At 44.2% G+C, this 20,285-nt stretch overlaps 1 protein-coding gene across 1 annotated transcript; it reads left to right on the top strand.

The window, feature by feature from the left end:
• The first annotated feature begins 17,628 nt into the window (after positions 1-17,628).
• Positions 17,629-19,549, top strand: tril (TLR4 interactor with leucine-rich repeats). Its single transcript, XM_048238463.1, has one exon. The coding sequence runs from the start codon at positions 17,629-17,631 to the stop codon at positions 19,399-19,401; it is 1,773 nt and encodes a 590-aa protein (XP_048094420.1). The 3' UTR covers positions 19,402-19,549.
• The last annotated feature ends 736 nt before the right edge of the window (positions 19,550-20,285 follow it).

Consider the following 20,285-nt stretch of genomic DNA (forward strand, 5'->3'; position numbering starts at 1 on the left):
GCTTTCTTTGGACTGGTCTATTCAGAGGCCCCCTCAGCAGCCTTGGCAGCACAACTACAGCAGGCTTATACAACACAGTGTAAACAGGGGGTGGGAGGGGGTAGTCACTGCAGTGGCTCATCCTCCTGCTGTGTGTGTGTGTGTGTGTGTGTGTGTGTGTGTGTCTTTATATGCACCAATATATAGAACAACGTAATGAGTCACATGCAAGGACACTGCAATCCAGCAAAAAGGTCCAGAAGGTTATCTCTGCCTTCAAGGAGGCCATGTTTTTAGAGCCGTTTGTCTGTCTGTTTGTCTGTAAGCAGAGCAACATAAGAACTACTGGCACATTTTTTATGAAACTTGGTGGACAGGTTTAGCATTGGACGAGGAAGAAACCCTAACGTTTTGGGGCAGATCTGAATCATGGGGCAGCTCCGCAAATTTACTTTCAGTGTGGCTAATGTTGTGAACTAAGCCATTTTGGGTGACTGACTTGTGTGAATTTACTCATACATGCTTGCTCTTGGAGGACCTCCCCTCACTCAACTTTTAGCTCCAAATAGATCAGAGGCTGTCAGTTAAACATTATGATGACCGTTACCCAAACACAATTTGCCTACTGTGCTTGCATTCGTCACTGAGCACTCATCCATGAGAGAGCGGAGTTGAGTTAGGAGCCAACTACCTCCTCATGGTGGAAATCAGGCCTCATTCTCACGGCTCGCCCCCGCGCAACCCTGAATGAACAATACCAGGAGAGGGCCTCCCCACACACACACACACACACACACACACACACACACACACACACGCGCTGCGGCGGTCTTGTGATTCGCCTCAGAGCATCTCTACAGCACAAGATCATCAACAGTCAATGATGGCCAAGCCAGTGTGTAGGCTCAGCCATTCCCTCCACAAGAGACATTCACTGGCGATGGCGTGTAATCTGATAAGGGCGATGTGACAGAAATCCAAGAATGCCAGCGCAATCCATACTGAATAGGCCAGCTCGCCGGGGAGTGGAATCTTCAAATCTTACATCATTTTTATATAAGCGGACACAGGGTTCACTCAGACTGCTGTCTGCTGTCAGACGCTGTGCAAGTAGCAATGGGAGGCCACAAGCTAGCTAAAGCACACAGAGTCAGTAGTTTCCAAAATTGACGTGCTGTGATTTTTGTCTTTTTACGACTTAAGCTAATGCAGATGTGAAACAAAAACAGAGTTTAAAAGGCCCTTCCGCACCACACGCCTACCTGTGGATAAGTGGATAAGCTGAGGTTTGGGCTTTTACAGGATGCCTACCAAAGCAGGATTATACGGAAGCTTGTTTATGATCCTCCCCCCACACAATTCAGTAGTCAAGAAATATTTTGGCTCGGATTCTTGATGAGCACAGACCTGAGGTTTATGGGTGCTGTACACAGAACTGTGCAGAAATAAACACTGTGCACACTGTGTAACTAATCCAATCTGGGCCATTACAGGGAGCTACTGGTGCCTGCACCACCACAGGGACAGGCACTCTTACTGTGTAAATGCTCTACAGTATGCGATTTCCTATTTTGTCATATTTGCAGATAAACACTTCTTGTAGTAAAGCGTAGACAGTTTCATTTTACAGCTGTCCTTAGTCGTTATAGACTCTGCACGGAGAGTGTTCCTAAAGTTTAAGTGTCTACCCAGTGCCTTTATGCTGATGAGCATTTGGAGGTTGTTGCCGGTCAGTGGAAAATGGATGGGAGGCTGATGGTTCCTTCCTGCCCACAGAAGAGGGACTCTTATTGTGTAAGTGCACTATAGTATGCAATTTTTTGTAATATCTGCAGACAAACACTTTCTGAAGTAATTCAAGGACAGAGTTTCATTTTACAGCCGTCCTTAGTCGTTACAGACACTACACGGAGAGTGTTCCTAGAGTGCCTTTACGCTGATGAGCATTTGGAGGTTGCTGCCGGTCAGTGGAAAATGGATGGGAGGCTGAGGGTTCCTTCCTGCCCATAGTGGAGGAGGGTAGGTGCTGATGCCTGGGCTCTGGGCCTCTAATGGGTCCTGCCGAGGGACTCGGGCTCTCTGCAGCCACAGACCACAGCTCCCCCAGTTCGCTCTCAGACGTTCAGAGCCCCAGAGTCAGAGTCAGGCCGAATCAAAGCCTTGTGCCTGTGTTATTTCTGCTGAAACTTATCCTGCGCAGAGAAACTGCACATTGCCTGACCACAACAATGGGCCAGCAGCTGGCTGTGTGGAACCGGAAGATAAATAGATTGGAAGCAGAAAAAAAAGATTTTTGAAAAATGGAGAACCAAAAAAAAAAGAGCTCGTTTGATGTGCGCCTGTATGGATTTGCCAGGAAACTGTGGTGAGCTGTAATGTCATGTGGTGCTTCAAAAACCCGGACTGCCCCCTGCTTCCACAACTGCTCTCCTGGCCTGCTCTCTGCAATAACAATGAAGCAATATTTCTCCAGACGGAGAGAAAGCCCTCTTCCAAACAGGCCAGGCCTCGAGGAGACAGAGACTTCCTGACGTTCTTGTGACTTTCAATTACAGGAGATTACGGATACTATTGCCGCTGCAACAGGAACATGTGTGGCTGACCGAGGGGACCAGCAGAGATAGAAAAGCAATTTAGCCAGTGCGGCCCTGCGCTCAAAGTCAACACAGCTTCCTCAACCTCCAAAATTAACTTCACTATATCGCAAAAGGCAACACGGGGCAGTGGACCAGTCCAGCACGCGTTCACTGTCCACAATATCGCACCGGATGCTGTACAAAAAAAAAAAAAAAAAAAAAACCTTCAAAGACAAAGCGCAGCTCGCCAGGCACGGGAACAAAAAACAGGAAGAATAAACAAGCAGTGTGGCTCGTGCATGCATGATGCATGGTGGGACTTGGCCTTTGTGTTTGTGCCGATTATGAACCCTTCAGGTCACAGCTGTTTCTTCCATACATGTCAGATCCTCGGATAACCAGGTTATTCAGTATGCATCTCCCCTGGCTGTGTGCACGCATCTCCCCTCTCTCAAGGCGGCCTCATTTACATCAGAACAGATTCATTGTGTACAGAATACTGAGTTGCGATTTCCATAGTCCATCACTTCAAATGATGTGGAAATAAAATACAGATTATCAGCCGCTAAGCCTAATTAGCAAATATTTAAAAGCACTGATGACCGCACTTCATTAGCATGATTAATTGGACTGATTGATTCATTGTCATACATGAACGCATATGCCAACTGATTTGGGCTGTTAATCACCACTGATGACCCATCAGGGAGGAGGTTTCTATATTACTGATTAGGTTGTGTTGGGAGGAGAAATCGGAATATTGAGAGATCCACTATGGGTCTCCTCCTGACGTGTATTAGTCAATGCCACGATGAGCATCGACTGTGCGCAGGATAAGGAGAGGGGCTGGAACTCAGCACTAGTGAACAGTATCAGACATGAAGAATGAATCCAACTTTTCACATTTTGTTGAAAGGGTTACCAAAAAAAAAAAGAGGTGGCAGTACTTTAACTTAAAAAAGCCTGTTGTATGATGAAAAAAATGGATTGATGGATCTGGTCTCTAACCACCATGAATGTGCAGTTTACAGCAGAAAGCAAATATTGAAACATGCAGATTTTCTCGAGTTCCTACCACAGACCCTTCAGCGTTTGAAGTGGTCATGTGGGTAGGAGGGCCCAGCACGGCCCGCCCCTTTCAGGGTACTTTTAGAGGAAAAGCTGAATGACCACAAGCACTGGCCTTCGCAGACATGTGTACTGGAAGACACAAATGGCTTTTGATTAGATGTGCTTCTCGGTCATACTGGGTGGAACATTCAGTCCGCCTGACGTGATTTGAAAACAAAAGGTTCTCTCAGGAAACCAGGTTATCAAGACAAACAATCAGCCAGAAGCAAAAACATGTCCACATCAAAGGTCTCTGCACTCTCTCAAGGTGACATGGTCAAGCCAGACCAGAACAGTCGAGTCCTGTGAGACCCCATCAACACACTGAAGCCCTTGGACATCAGCAGCGCTGGGCTTCTGAATAAGGGCTTTATACAGTTCAGCTCTTCATCAGCTTAATGATGACAGGAGTCACTAAACTGTAGTCATTCCCCTGGCTGTACGCCACCAGTCCTCTTCTTACAGCCGAAAGATGACTGGTCAAAACAAAACTAACTTATTGGACTTCCCGCGCACACCCACCACAATCCACAGCATTGTGCAATGGAAGGCATTCCCCTATCCACATTCCTAAGGGACACTGTTGACAACAAATCCCCTTGAGGCTCTTAATGGCTCAATCTCAGAAAAAAAAACTGCTACTGACTAGTCAATCTCTCAGTGTCTATATATTTCTCTCCCTCTTTATCTCTCTTTCTCCATCCTACTCTTAACATAAGAACTCTCTCTCTCTCTCTATCTCTCTTTCTCCATCCTACTCTTAACATAAGAACTCTCTCTCTCTCTCTCTCTCTCTCTCTCTCTCTCTCTCTCTCTCTCTCTCTCTCTCTCTCTCTCTCTCTCTCTCTCTCTCTCTCTCTCTCTCTCTCTCTCTCTCTCTCTCTCTCTCTCTCTCTCTCTCTCTCTCTCTCTCTCTCTCTCTCTCTCTCTCTCTCTCTCTCTCTTTTCATCCTACTCTTAACATAAGAACTCTCTCTCTCTCTATCTCTCTTTCTCCATCCTACTCTTAACATAAGAACTCTCTCTCTCTCTATCTCTCTTTCTCCATCCTACTCTTAACATAAGAACTCTCTCTCTCTCTCTCTATCTCTCTTTCTCCATCCTACTCTTAACATAAGAACTCTCTCTCTCTCTATCCTCTTTCTCCATCCCACTTTAACATAAGAATCCTCTCTATCTCTTCTCCATCCCACTCTTAACATAAGAACTCTCTCTCTCTCATCTCTTCCATCCCACTCTTAACATAAGAACTCTCTCTCTCTCTCTCTCTCTTTCTCCATCCTACTCTTAACATAAGAACTCTCTCTCTCTCTATCTCTCTTTCTCCATCCTACTCTTAACATAAGAACTCTCTCTCTCTCTCTCTATCTCTCTTTCTCCATCCTACTCTTAACATAAGAACTCTCTCTCTCTCTCTCTCTATCTCTCTTTAGAGACTGTACCCAGAAAAGGGCGAGGCACATCTTCCGATGCACTCAAGCTGCCTGCAATGAGGCAGCAACAGGGTGCAACATTACACTGGCCTCTTTTCTTTTTTTTTTTTAACAGGAGCAGGCTGTATCATCTTGCCCCTCAGTAGCACTTAATGGGCTGAAATAATAGAGCCCTTTTAGCACTGATCAATAATGAGAGAGCAGGAAACTGTTGGAACTTTGGGTTCCTTGCCATACAGCTTCCAGAAAACATTTCCTGTACTTGTCTAACTACTGCAGGTATAGTGTATCACTCTTCAAACAAGTGAGTGTGAAGATTAGTTCACAGCATGAAATATGTCACATGGAGAGACTAATGGGAGCTCAGACACAGGGCCAAACAAATCAAATACCCATTAAAGGACTGCTGTCCCTACCTTCTCCTTCTTTCTCAATACAATCCATATCTGCTCAAATGCCTGCATTATGCAACAGAAATGTCCATCATGGCTGAAGCAGCTTCACCCTCAAATCAATGATGTCAACTGATCACAAGTGAATGCTGATGAGGAAGGAGCAGTATCTCTTTGGACGTTTTTCAACCGACAGAACGCATTCTTAAACTGGTTCCGTTCAGAATTATTTGAGCCTTGGTGCTATCTAGTGAACCAGGCCGCATTTCTACCAGTTTTGAACCGAGCCCAGGGTGCGTCATCAACAATGGGTATTGTATGCAAAACAAAAGCTAATGAGATGCATGAACGGGTGAATGATATGAACAGTTGTCCTGTGAAAATGTCAGAAATAACCTATATTAAATGCTAGTTAACGTCTGCAGTGTAGTGCTAGTTGACTAGTTTTGTTTATTCATGACAACAGTTGATATGGACGGAAAACACATTATTTTAGCCTTCTCCCCTCTGAAGAGAATGACATGGCCACTCCGGTTCGCAGGAAAAAACAACTATTTTCTGGTTCAAGCTCCGAACCAAGATGCCATGTTCCAAATCGTTTTTTGTTTGGTCGAATGTTGGTTTGCGAACAGGAACGGAACCGGTTCTCTGTCGGTGGAATAAGGCTACGAGAGACTGGACACAGGCACCATTCAAGCCCAACAATGAGGCTTGCAACAATGTCACACACATGCATTAGAGACTTCATGCCTTGATTATAGAGAATGTTTGCGTGGAGGCCATCATTATCACACTGTGTGCAGATGGACATCTGAAATGGTAGCTGGACATTGGTTCAGCACCAAAAGATGTGCAGTGAAGCCTAATTTTTTTTGTCATGGGAAAATATTAACCTGTGTTATACAAACAGGAAATTGTCTGTTAAAGATGAAGCCATGCTTTTCCCGTTTTTTCTCTCCCTCAGCTGGTTTCCTGTGCGGGTTATTCCAAGATCCCCAAGTGAGGGGGGGTGAGCATGAAGAAATATATTACTTGTGGGATTGCCCGAATCTCCCTGGGCCAACAGTGGGGTCTTTGTGTGCGTCTGGCTCTGGCTCTCCATGCTACACAGGCTGGAGACAGGGGCAATTTCAGACGTCTGACAGCCACTCACTGACACTAATGCTATTAAAGGCCAACTGCCATTTGAACTTGGCCGTGTTGAATGTTTCATACATCCATTGTACAAGCACTTCCACAGCGACCTTTGCAATAAAACACATCACAAACATTGGCTTAGAGTTGCATTGCAGAGAGCCAGTTTGTGTCAGTTTGTGAATGAAGAGAAAGGGAGAAAGCAAACATGTATGGAGAGAGTGATGACACTAAGAGTAACAGAGGTGTAAAGGAAGCGCTCCACGGTGGAACACACTTGAGAGACACTACGTCAGCGAGTGCAATTGCAAGTGACTTATGTCTGATCTGAGGCAGTGAGGTCGATTAAAAAAAGATCTGGACGCTGCTGATGGCAGGCTGGCCGGCCAGGTCTGGAGTCAGGAGAGAGGCCAGGAGAACACCGTCCCTTCCTCCCTCTGCTCTGCAGTCCAGACCAGGCCCTCTCATTAGTTTAGGACTCATCACAGCCATTTAGCCGTGCGTGGCCACAGAAGTGGCAGCCGTTTGCCTAATCCACTTTAATTCCCCCTTAGCAATGCTCCGGCTTATTTGACACAGAAACAGTGTCAGACCAAAAGCTACACACCAGACAGGCTAAATTACATTACACAGCCATCTCGAACAACTTGAAATAAAGCTATTTCCAAAATTAAGATTTTATATGCTAATCCACTTCAATGACCATGTCTGCATGAATTAGATATAAGCAGACTCTCTCTGAAATGGGTTCAAAGTGATGTTTGTACACAATACCTGCTAAGAATAGTCTGATAAGCACATGAATGGACTATTTTAGGAAAGGGGGATGTGTCAGCCACACTGACCGTAAGGCTAAAGTGTAAGTTCCTGGCTGCCGCTGGCTCTCCCGGATCAGATAGCTGCCTTCAGCCACACTCAGCAACTGGTCAGCCTCCTCTCTGGAAATCATCCCGTGGTACCTTTGGGAATAACAAGAAGGATGTTGACTCAAAAGAATTACTGTTTGATTAGCAAACAACATGGATCGATACAGAGGAATATGGGGTCGGACAAAATAAGACATTGAAAATCCTCAGACAACACAGATGACACTCACTCTCGTCCATAATATTTGGGTCGATTCTCCACCTGGGAAAAGAGAATATGAAAGTTTAATCAAAACAGAGTAACCACATTTTTTTGGTGATAAACCTTCTATTACAAGAAATAGTCTCACTACACGGGAGTTTCACTTTTATGTTAGTGGAACTATGTGCACTTCTGGTATTCATTGCCGAATGCCAAGTGGAATGGGGAGATCCTCTTCGAGATCTTAAAGATCCAGTTTCATTCTGAGCTGCTGGGTCTCACACCAGCCTCAGCTGTGACCAATCAATGTGCCATGGCACTGGGCAACAGTATGGCCAAGGGAGTGATGTTTCAGCTAGGACCGTATAGTTTGAACAGGAATGGTGCGTTGGGCAGCAGTGGGGGAGGGGGGCAGAGTAAATCAGACAAAGGTCTGAAATTGAGGAGTGCTGCATATGCGTGATAAAATAACACAACAACAAAAACAAATAAATAAAGAAGGCAACTCCGCCCCAGCGTTTAACCTTGAGATGGAAGACTGAAGGCGGATGATAATCAGTAAGCTCTATGAATAGAGAAGAGGGGGTGTGTGTGTGTGTGTGTGTGTGTGTGTGTGTGTGTGTGTGTGTGTGTGTGTGTGTGTGTGTGTGTGTGTGTGTGTGCGTGCGTGTGTGGTGGGATAGGTGGTGCTGATTGCGGGGGGGGTGGGGGGTGGATCAGATTAGAGCGGCGTTGGGTCATTTTCAGACGCATCGAGAGCTGCTCGCTTTGCATTCACATCAGCGCCTTCCTCCCCATCCACCAGCCACCTCCCCCCTTAATCCATAGCCTGCCAGGCCCTCCACTGTAATGCATTAAATGAATATTGAGGGGCAGAGATGAAGCAGGTTGGGGGTGGTGGTTGTGGTGGTGGTGGTGGGGGGGGTTCTGGCTCTGCTGCATGGTGCCCATGGGAACACTTGGCTCACAGACAAGGGCAGCGTTTCCAATAAGATGACAAAAACTGATTGTGGGAGGGAGAGGCTGGCTGGGGGGGGTGGTAGTGGTGGTGGTGGTTTAGTTTTGTATGAAACGAGAGAAATCGTATGGTTTCAGGAACAATATATCCCCTCTGGAGTCAGCCAGTCAGTTGGAGAGGGTTTCTATATCATCCCACATTATGGAGAGAGGGGGAGAAATGTTTAAAATGCAGAGAGAGGAGGTACACTGTGGTTCTGAGAGACCTGGTGCAATCTTGCTCACAGAAATGCAGTTCAGAGGAGCAATATGGCAGGCGACGAGATGACCGACGGGGTAATGAAACCAGCTAATGAGGGGAATCAAGAAAGCCGGGGAGCCAATAAATCAAACGCAACTGTGCCTGCAATGATAGAGGAGCAATCTGTAACAATGGCCAGAGCAGGGAACGCTAGAGGGGGGGTTTACCACAACGCTCCTCATCAATTTGGGAGCGTTTATACACTCCTTTATTGTCCATTATCAACATTCATTTTTTTCTTGCCAGCAAATGATTATGAATGCTGCAGCTCAGATTTTTTTTGACGAAAGCCTCAGAATGAGATCGGAATGCCCCGTCTGCCTTCCAAATTAGCTACTTGAAGCCACGTGCCACACTCCACACTCCAGAGGAGACAGATATTGCTTTGCATTGACTGCTGCCGACCCTGACCTTGAATGCTCTTCAGTGAGCGATTAGAGCACAAATTGAAAAACAAGGGCGCACAGGAGGTAAGCCCAGTAAGTAAACTCTAAAAGCATCATAAACAAAGCCATTCACTGCCAATGCTTTACCAACAGTGCACTATATTTTGTACTTTTTAGCTGTAGAGGTAACTGATGTCACTGCTGTGTAATACTTCAAAATAACAAGGGCCTATCACAATGTCAGCATCACACTAAAAATAATAACATAATAGGAGGCAACACACCACATCCACCTGGCTTACAGGTCTTGTGAATAAATGGGGCTGTAATGGCACTACCAGACCCCTGCCTCTTGAGTTGTATATAGTGAAACAAAGGATCCTCATGGAATCTGGTCCGCTAGGTAGCTCCAGTTACACTTCACTCCATGCAGAGCTCTGACCAAGTCATGCAAACATCCTCCACACTCAACTCACTCACAATCCCTGGAACACAGAAACTACAAAAAAAATGAGACAAGTACAAACAAAAAAAAATGAAACCTGGAGAGCCCTCACTGGTTTAAAATAAACCCTGGAATGGAGCATCATTGATCTGACTCTGAATGGTTATTGAACCATGTGATGAGTCTGCTGGGTGAAGCCACTGGGGCTGGTGATTAATAACACACAAACCCACTCTGCATTACTGGGACTATGTGCCCTTTACAAAACATGCACTCTGTGAGATGGAGATGCTATTTAGAGTGCATCAACACACAGGTATAATTCATTTATAAATGCTGGCAGTGTTCTCTTCCTAGCCAGCTCACCTCCCCTGCGCTAAAAGCACCAGTCAAATGGCTCCTCCATGCTCTTCTCAGCTCACTCATGGTCTAGGCTACCTTTTCTGAAAATCATGGATACTCAACATTGAAGAGGAGTTCATAGCGGAGGACCGTTTTAGAACAGAGCACTCAAGTAGCTTGGTACAAAGGACATGGTACAGAGGACAGGAGTTCAGCACACCTACCCTATCTGTGGCACCTCAGACATGGGGATGGAACGTTCTAACAGTGCTCCACTTCAATATATACCAAGGGGAACACATATTAACATGAAATTCTCATCTTCAAAATCATGCCCCCACAGTGTAGCACTGTAGCTGCCTGGCTGCTCTAGCTGATAGCACCGTTTTTCCCCCAATTTTTTTTTTTTTGGTACCAACAATACTCGGTGACCTCGAGAAACAGAGATCTATGTGAAAAAGAATTCCTTTAATTACAGTGACCTACTGACTCCGTAGCATTTGGAAATACAAGCAGATCACCACAATAACCTCGGAAAAAAGCTGGCTTCCCCTGTGTTGTGCAAACAACTGTAATGTGAGCCTCCAAACATTCCCCCCAATATTACATTTGAAATACAAAAATAGCTCAGCCTCTGGAAATAAACAACCTGCTGGCCTATATTTAGGCAGTAATCATCTCATTTACAGAAGCCCAAGCAAGCAAACAAAGACTGTGCACAGCCTGGAGTGGCCCACTCTACTTAATTAAGATCGGAGGGCCCACGGATGGTGGACATCTGGCCTAATTAGGAGTAATCATGGATCCAACTGAGCCATCAGTCCTGAGACAAATAGTGAGGATGAGTGGGGAGCCTTCCTCTACCTCGCCTCTTCAAAGTGGACGGAAGACCAATACAGGAACAGGTCCAACCACCGGTCATGTTTCTGACCACAGACTCACCAAGCAGCCATATTGGAGTGGGCAGAGCCACTGCACATGCCCAGTAGAGCTTGTGCCTGCCGGGGGGAGAGTGCGACTGTGGCTGGCTGAGTGGCAGTGTAGTGCCCTGGCTAATACCATTAAACAGATGCAGACCTCGGGTCAGAGTGCCGCATGCCAGGCCCAGCCAGCCACTCTCGTCTGCACACAGAGATGCACTCTCACACAGATCCTGGATCATCCCACAGGCAGATCCCTGTGTACACTCAGCAAAATGCATCTGCAATCACAGGGCATTTTACCACTTGTCCTAGATAGATCTCGTAGATCACCTTCTAATTGGTGCACCAGGTGACTGACACCCCAATCCAAACACTTCTAATCACATGGGAGGGTTCTGGCCAGGGGCAACACAAAGAGGAGCATATTGTGAGCCTGTGTCGAGAGCCGGCTTAGGGGACACTGTTGGCATATTTGCATATATTTTGAATCACATGTAAATCAAACCCTTTGAACCCGGCTTTGCACAGATAATGCAGGGTTAAAGCTGGCACTGCACAAAAACAGCACCCCTGCTCAAGGGAATTGGGATTTTTAGGGGGACATGCACACCCTGCAGATACAAGGAAATAAAGAACCCCTCTTTGGAGAAGAACCAATCCGAGTGAATTCTTAATGCTTCAACTTAAAGAAAGGGAGGAAGTGGGCGATACGTACTTCGTGATACAATTCACGTAAACGCTGCTGCTTGGCTCTTAATCCCGGCCTAATTAAGTGAGCACCCAATCTGCTGAGACAGAGTGCTGAAGGGCCCTCGCATAATACCTGTCGAATTACCAGCGCACAGCAGCAGCACTTGCCCCATCAGCAATTCAGTCCATCATTAAAATTCCACCCATTTGTTTTGGAGCCTGCCAGAGACAAGTCTGTCTCTCTCTCTCTCTCTGTCTGTGTAGTGTGTGCACTACTTGTAGGTACATGCATATTATTGCTTATTTGTGACAATCCTGGAGGTGTTTACAGTCTGTCGCACACATATAAATTCACAAAACTTGGTCACGGTGGATAGAAAAAAAATCTGCAGTCTTTTGCTAAATTCATTGTTTCCATTCATTGTTTTTACTGATTGTTCAGGAGATTGGACACAGCTAAACAACACTAATATGTTTTGCCCACAGCAAAGCTAAAAGAGAAGGGGCTACTGCTATCTGTCTGCCGGTCCCATAGAGACTGTCTGACTGGGACGCTGTGGATATTCATCACTCAGACGTCCAGCCTATTAAAATTCACAATATTAACACAAATGAATAATGGAAAAACCATTACTGCACATCTTTTAATTAACCAAAGCGTAAGCCTGACTAATTCATGATGGGGACTGGGGAGAGGGGGGATGGTCACTTTAGATTGAAAAATGGTTAATCTTGTATTGTTTTTTTCCTGATATGTTTACAGTCAAGCTAAAGCTCAGGCTGGAACATAGCAACACAACTGCAATCAGGACTATGCACTAATTGAGACAAAGGCAGTAATCCACTGCAATTCGATCCTAATGTGTGACCCAGTTACAGGAACCCCCTCCACTAACCCACTCCTCTTCATCTGCAAAGTGCTGCGCTTAGCTGGGGAACAATATGGATTCTGGGCAGCACATTTATTGACTAGTTGCTTAGCCAAAAGAGCTCAGTGCACTCCTGTACACTGGAAACTAAAATCAATGCATCAAACAGATGCATAGAGTGAGAATAATAAGACAAAACAGCAGTGAGTTTATCATCAAGTCTATCACGACTGCATGCTTTGTTTAGTTGTTGTCGTTGTTGAAGTGCTCACCTCACAGGTGCAGGTGACGCGGCGGGGGTGCGGAGCCTCCTGCTGGAGCTGGTACACTAAGACAACACAGAGCACCACACACATTAGTGATTTGGTCAAGCTTCGCATTGACCATAGAAGCAGACAATATGATAACAAGTCTACTTACAATAGGATTTCCATACTGGTGGTCTGTATTCATCATTATCTGAAGGAGAAAGGGAGAATTTAGGCATTAACAATTCCCATTGTCATTGTCTGATTGCTGTAAGAGACACAGGTGTATTGAAAATCAAAACAATGATCCGCTACCCTAAAACGGTAGAGGGTTTAGGTCTATCTGTTCCACAGTAAAATGCAATCAACCCTTATAACATAGTTGTGTAAGAAATGTATTTTTTCTGTCCCAGTGACCTTTCATCACTTTTATCTCATATGTAACCACATATGCACCTACAATATTTTTTATTCACAGACCACGGCAGTCTCAGCAGAGAAATGGATGAAAACAGCGGGACTATTTCTCCTGTGGAACCTACTATACTGGGAATGTTCCATTTTTTACATGCAAGTGCCCTCTAGTGGACATCACAGAAAACACTAGCCACGCTTTCCCCTTTAACAAGAGGAGCAGGACAAAAACATACATTTAATACAAGCAAAAATAACATGTTTCTATTATTATTATTTTTGTTGCATAGGCCAAGTAATATCACCAAACTGCTGTTCTTTTGATTAAATGAAGGTAAATCAATTCATAATAAAATAAAAGTGCCATCTGTTTTTGCAAATGAACCAATTTGATCAAATGCTGACTATACATTTAGCCTAAACCTAACTTTTAGCTGAGTGATGTGGCAGACCCAAACATTCAGTTCAGCTTGGGGGAACACGACCCATACCATTCCTACATACACACACACACACACACACACACACACACCAGAGACTGATTACACATTAAATAACACACTCCCGTTTGGAAGAAACAAAAAGCTGTAGGCCAGTTTAAAGGAAAAATATCTCATTTTAAAAAATAATATTCACTAGACTAACTCCTATCCTAGTTAACCACTATACTAGCTCATGTCCAACCATTTTGATCCGGTCAGAATATCTGAGCACTTTTTTTTATCTCATAGGCTATGACGATAGAGACTCCTGAAACTAGACACAGAACTATCATATCACTTTAAGATATTTGAGACTTGCAGGAATGTTCAAAATGCTAATCCAAATCTCTCAATTTCTACTCCAGTTCAAAACAGGTTTTTATAAAACCAAACTAGCTCATTATTATTCTTGTGAGGACTAGCTCATTATTATTCTTGTGAGGACTAGAAAACACCACCCAAAAATACCAAAAATGACTATGAAGATGTTACAAAGTAAATACAACAATGAAAACGTTTAAAATTATACTTTCAAAAGAAAAGGAACAACCTGTCTGCCAGCATTCTTTTACAGATAAGGCTACCGTACGCACACAACACTGCATCCTATTGTTTCAGTTGAGTCACTGTGTCACTCACATACTATGAGGAGGAGGAATGTGTCTGGCTAAGGAGTGGACTGGTGTGGCCAGACTCTAGTCTATCCTGCACCAGGCAGATTAATCTCTGGCTGTGGACTTTGTACTGCATAATAGAGCAATAAATGATGCAACTCTGGCCAGCAGCCACACCTACTGCTGGTGCGGTATCATGCAATATAACGGCACTCTTTCAAATCCAATTTCTAAATTGCCAACACATTAATGTAGCCTACTGTTCACAGTTTCTAACTGACACATCCTTCACAAAGACACGCTAGTGAGCATGCAGGCATATCTGATAATTGGAGAGGATAAAATAAATTGTTGAGTTCCTCCTAAAGCACCCTAGCAGGAAAGGTCTGTTGAAAAAGTTCCACTGTAAGCATTCTAGGAACAATGAGCCCCAGGAGGGAGGCACTCCAGAACACTTCCACAGCTGGCCACCCAGAGCATGGCCCCAGCCCTCTTTCAAGGGTCCTCTGCCCATTCTTTTCAGTTAAATTACCAAGGGAGAACAGAGCCCAATTCAACTGGTGACAGAGAGTGTTTTCTTTTATGTAAGCAGGAGTTATGGAGTGCCTTCTCATTTATTTTCACTTCTACTGCTGTTATTCGTAGTCTCTTGGTTTTAGTGGGGATGTATACAAATAAACAGCCAATAACTGGCTACAAGAATGAAACAATAAATGTTGCTTCACATGAAATTTATACCAAACGGGTTTGGAAAGACAGACAGACCTAATCACACCACCCCCGTGACTGGATAAAATGCATCTTTGCACATGTTTCTTCTGTTATCAATAAGGCCAACATTCCCTGTGCCTTCCCGTGTAAACTAGGGGGATTAAACACCCCAGATAACAGCCCGAGCTATATCTTTGTTTTGCAGGGGTTTTCTTTGTGGTTGCACTCTATTAGTCTGAATTAAACTTTCTTTCCCGTTACAGTAGCTCCCCCTCTTTCAATTGTGGTGGGCTCTTCCTATGATTCAGCATCAAATGTTGTCATAAAATGGCTGCTCTCCAATAAGGATAAACCTCTAGAGCGAGAGGGATGGGATGCGTAACGTTTGCATATAAGGTTAACAAATTATGTGCATGCATCGTCCGCGAAACCAGATTCCTATCTCTTCATCCCCCACTTCACCTCATGGTCTTTTGTTGTGGGGCTTGCGTATAAGCCCCACACTATTATAGCCCATGCAGTCGATTCTTCACAATGTTGTCTGACTACACAAAACTTGGCGACAATATGTTAACTAATAGCCATAGCGGTCTTGGGTCATGCAAACAAAGAGTGACATTATATGCTATATTTCTGAATGAGATCTACTGAGAGAGATCAGAGATCACTGACTTTGGACATTTCAACAGCTTGATTCGCCAACAAGTAGAAAGGCAAATGAAGTTCCTAATGCAGTAATGGTCTAGGTATTATCAGTCGCATGTCAGCTGACGTTTATTTAAACGTTTCGAAAATGCAAATGTGGCACCACAACATAACCCTTAAAATTAGACGTGAGGTTAGGCATTTTTGCCAAAGGCAACACGCCCAGGGGCTACATACGGTCAACCCGAATACATACTACATAGGCTACGAGTACAGCGCTTCACACCACCATTTGCGCTTCAAATGAACTATCTGTGTTAATATTTTCTCCTTTTACATCTGCTTGACCATCTTCTACTGGATTATTATATAGACATATACAAATGTTCAAACTTACCAAAAACATTGAGAGCCATGATATTAGAGTAATTCCGATGGACAAAGCCTCTGACTGCAAGAACATGAACTTCCTCTCAGTTCAGTACGATGCCATGGAGAAGACTACTCGTGCTCTGGGTGGACGCGACGCGCACTGGTGAAGCAATCTGACGTGAATTCTTGCAGAAATGTGATCATTTGATTTGCACGGGAACGTAAGAGAGCTAAAAACGTCAACTTTACACAACCTTATGTTTAGGCTAATCGATCAAGCTCTGACTCGTATGACTACAGACACTATACCAGCCACATTCTAACACGAATCCAGACTGTAAACTCGTCAATCTACCTTGGTTAAGCATCAAACTGACAATCCCCATATAGAAACAGACACTATCTGCACGAAAACATCACTGTATCTATTCTTGAGCGGCGCAACACTGTAGCCTTCAACTCACTATGTATCCATCAGTACCAAAGTCGCCATCTTGCGAAACCACATGACCTGAAAGCTCACTTATCCATAAGGATTGCAGGCTCTACATGGCCAGTTACCATGGATACCAAAATATCCACATTGTGAGATGCTGAGGGATGTTGGACAACATTATGACAACATGATGTATCATGGCTAAGGAGATGGCAGTGTAGCAAAGGTTTGACAAGAGTTAAAAGTAAAGTAAATAATGGCAGATTTTAAATAATTTATTGTTTGAAGTTCAACCAAGGTTTAATTGCCACAATATCCGTACTTTCTCTTGTTTACACACCCTGTCAGGCAGTCATCCAAGGTAAAAACTCCCCCAGTTACAGCAGGCGCGCAGGAAACTTTAACAATAGCCTCCTCCATGGCAGTCCTTTTTGTTATTACTCACAAATAGCCATCCAGCAGGAAAACTCACCTTGAAATATATTGTTCAGTATAATAGATTTACCCAAGAGTACACACATCAGAATAAAGAATTCAGAATGTTTTTTTTTTCACTTGTGGTGCTTACCAGTGATTAGAATAGCCATTGCATGGGGTCAGGCACATGCACACACTCAAACAGGTTTTGAACTTGATTATACAGAAAGTAAATAAACAAAACAAAACCATTTATGTTTTGTAAATAAAAAAACAAAAAAAACAAAAAACAAATTGGCAACACTAACAGACAATTGCAGAAAAACAGCTATATCTGTCATATGGGGCCATTACATTAGAGTTGTTTACGATGGATCAAAGAAGCAAGTCCCACAAATAACATGATGCTCCAACAGGAAATGCCAGTACGCAGTCTTTTCCTGTCTATTACAGCTTACTCTTTTCCACTGGTTGACAGCATTCAGTGAGGACAGATTAAAAATGGCTTCCAAAACTGATAAGCATTTTAGCTTCGGGCTTATTGGTGTTTTGTTACTGACACAAATGGACACTTTTTGTCTAGCAGTGTGTCTATGTGAGAGTACGGACATATCGATGGCCTGTGAGGGACATGGACTAAGCAGCATTCCACGGTGTAACCATTTCAATCCAGCAGTCAGACAAATGAACTTGTCTGGTAATGTCATAAGGTCGATCGGATCAACAGACTTCATATTCTTTCCAAAGCTGAGTATTTTGGATCTTCATTTGAACTCAATAAAGGTAATTCCATGCTCAACATTTCGTTTCCAGAACAATTTGACATTGCTTAATCTGGGAAACAACAAGATCTCCTCATTACGCTGTCAAATTGACTCTAAACGGCAAGGACATCTCTCACTGAATTACTCCAACCAACTTCCTTATAAAGATCGAGTGGATACTTTTGATGGACTTGGTGACCTTCAGAAACTGAGACTCAATAGCAACATGCTGACAAGCCTGAACAGTAGGTCATTTGCAAGCTTAAAATCGTTAAAGGCTCTTCACTTGGAAAACAATCAGATAAAGGTTTTGGAAACAGATACGTTTAAAGGACTTTACAATCTGAATGAGCTGGATCTCTCAGGCAACAGGCTGGTTCTACTCAAACCATCAGACTTTGAAGGCTTATCCAAACTGAAGGTGCTGAAATTAAATAGAAATAAAATCCTTAGGATCCAAAGGAGCACTTTCATACACTGCAAAGAAATCACAGAGATAGACCTACGTGACAATTTCCTCACAGACATGGAGCAGTCGGCTTTTCATTGTTTATCACATCTAAATATTTTGAAGCTAAACAATAATAACATTTCATCACTGGATCCCCAGGTATTTGACAGCAATGTTCAGTTGTCCTATCTAGGATTGAACGAGAACCCGTGGAACTGCAGCTGTGGGCTGCTTCGGATAAAACAATGGCTGGAATCCACTGGCAGCACAACTGCCAGTGTGTTTGTGAAGTGCTGTCAACCAGACACTGTGAGAGGGCAGTACCTGGATGTCATGAGCAGTGCACTGACCCAGAGCCTGGGGAGCGTGTGCAGCCAAGCAGAGCTCTATGTCCAACCCGGAACCAGCGAGTCTGCCCGAAACACATGGATGACAAAACAAGATGTGTCCAGTCGCGAGAGCCCTCGTGCTCAGAGAAGGGTTAGACGGACCGTTCCGAGGCAGCTTGTCAAGCACACACCCGGCGGTGTGGATGTACTGCAGTACCCTGAGCAACCAGCAGATGCCACACAGACAAGATCTGCTGCAATAAGCACAGGGAATGGATCCTTTACCAGTGCACCCCAAGTCAGAAATATATCTGGTGCATGTGCTTACAATGAACACATTCTCCTCAATCTGGGCTCAGTGACAGTCTCCTCAGATTCAGTGTTCTTAAGATGGACTGTGACTGGACAAGCCAACACAGGTGTTTATTTCAGAATCATGTATGATCAGTTTGACACAAAGACAAAGTTCAGCCGCTTTGTCAACATCAGGCAAGGTATGGCGTGTAAGCTGAGTGACCTGCGGCCTGAGACCCCTTACTTCATCTGCGTGGAGAGTGTGGTGGACGAGCGTGTCTGCCCAGTGGCCTCTCGTGATCTTTGCGTAGGTGTGGTCACGGAGCCCGAGGTGTTGTCCGGCCCTGAGCCAGAGACGGTCATCCTCATCTTCACGGGCATCAACAGCCTGTCCATCGTGGCCATCCTTGGCCTGCTGGCGTGTCTGGGGCTGGCGCTGCAGAAGAGATTGCCCACTGACGCCGTGAGTTTGATCTACGCCCGGAACAGATGCGAGTCGTGCGCCATGTGCACTGTCCAAATGTCTGACCTCAACTCCGCCGTGAACACCAACAGCTCCAACACCGGAACATACCAACCCAACGACGCAGATGCCATAGACCTGCCACCTGGACACTAAACATAGTCATTAGTATAGTATAGCATGTTATCATACATCAAATATACAATATTACAACATTGTCATGCAAGTATATCCTCTAAATGGAGACAAAAATCTGTTTCCAACCTGTAGATTATTTTCCTTGCACATGGTAAGGATACGATGATTCACTAGTTCAGTTTGTATAGTTGTGATGAGTAGTGTGAGGCGACTCTCTGATGTCATGGGGCGTTTCCTGTTCTCCTTCTCACTTTCTGTCAGCAGCTTTAGTGAAGAGGACAACAGCATCAGCCACCACCCACTGACGTCCTCTTTAAACAACCCAAATGATCACACCAGTGTTATTCATCTAAATCAGTGTTTCTCAAACTTTTTCAGACCAAGAACCACTTAACCGATAAAAAAAAAAACTCACGGACCGCCTAGCTAAAAAAAAGAGTAGACCTACTTCAACAGTATATTACACAATAGGCCTACTCACTGAACCACCTTGCTTATTGTGTCACAGGATTCATATGATTTAAACTGGCATAGCATACATAGGCTGTCTTGCAGAACTGTTTGGATTTACATACACGTTGGTTCAATATTGCAAACCACTCATCTATATTATATTTTACTATGTCTGCTCGTGGACCACTTGGGATAGCTTGCGGTCCACCAGGACCACACTTTGAGAAACACTGATCTAAATGTATTGAAAACATGAACACAAGGCATCAACTGAAAAACTACTGTTACTGCTACTATGGTTGTTTGATTAAACACATTCATCATGGTTTTAAAAAAAAAATCTACTGAGGAATATTTAGTTAATACAGTATATATACCACATCATGCCTATTTCCTTTGAGTGCTTGTAGTGTAGACAAGTAACCACAAGATGGCAGAGTGCCCCAGTG

This window comes from Alosa alosa, chromosome 3 (assembly GCF_017589495.1).
Source record: "Alosa alosa isolate M-15738 ecotype Scorff River chromosome 3, AALO_Geno_1.1, whole genome shotgun sequence".
NCBI classification, from domain to species: domain Eukaryota; kingdom Metazoa; phylum Chordata; class Actinopteri; order Clupeiformes; family Clupeidae; genus Alosa; species Alosa alosa.

Bases quoted from the DNA above. Each gene is read 5' to 3' on its own strand.
- tril (XM_048238463.1), top strand. From the start codon at position 17,629: ATGAACTTGTCTGGTAATGTCATAAGGTCGATCGGATCAACAGACTTC.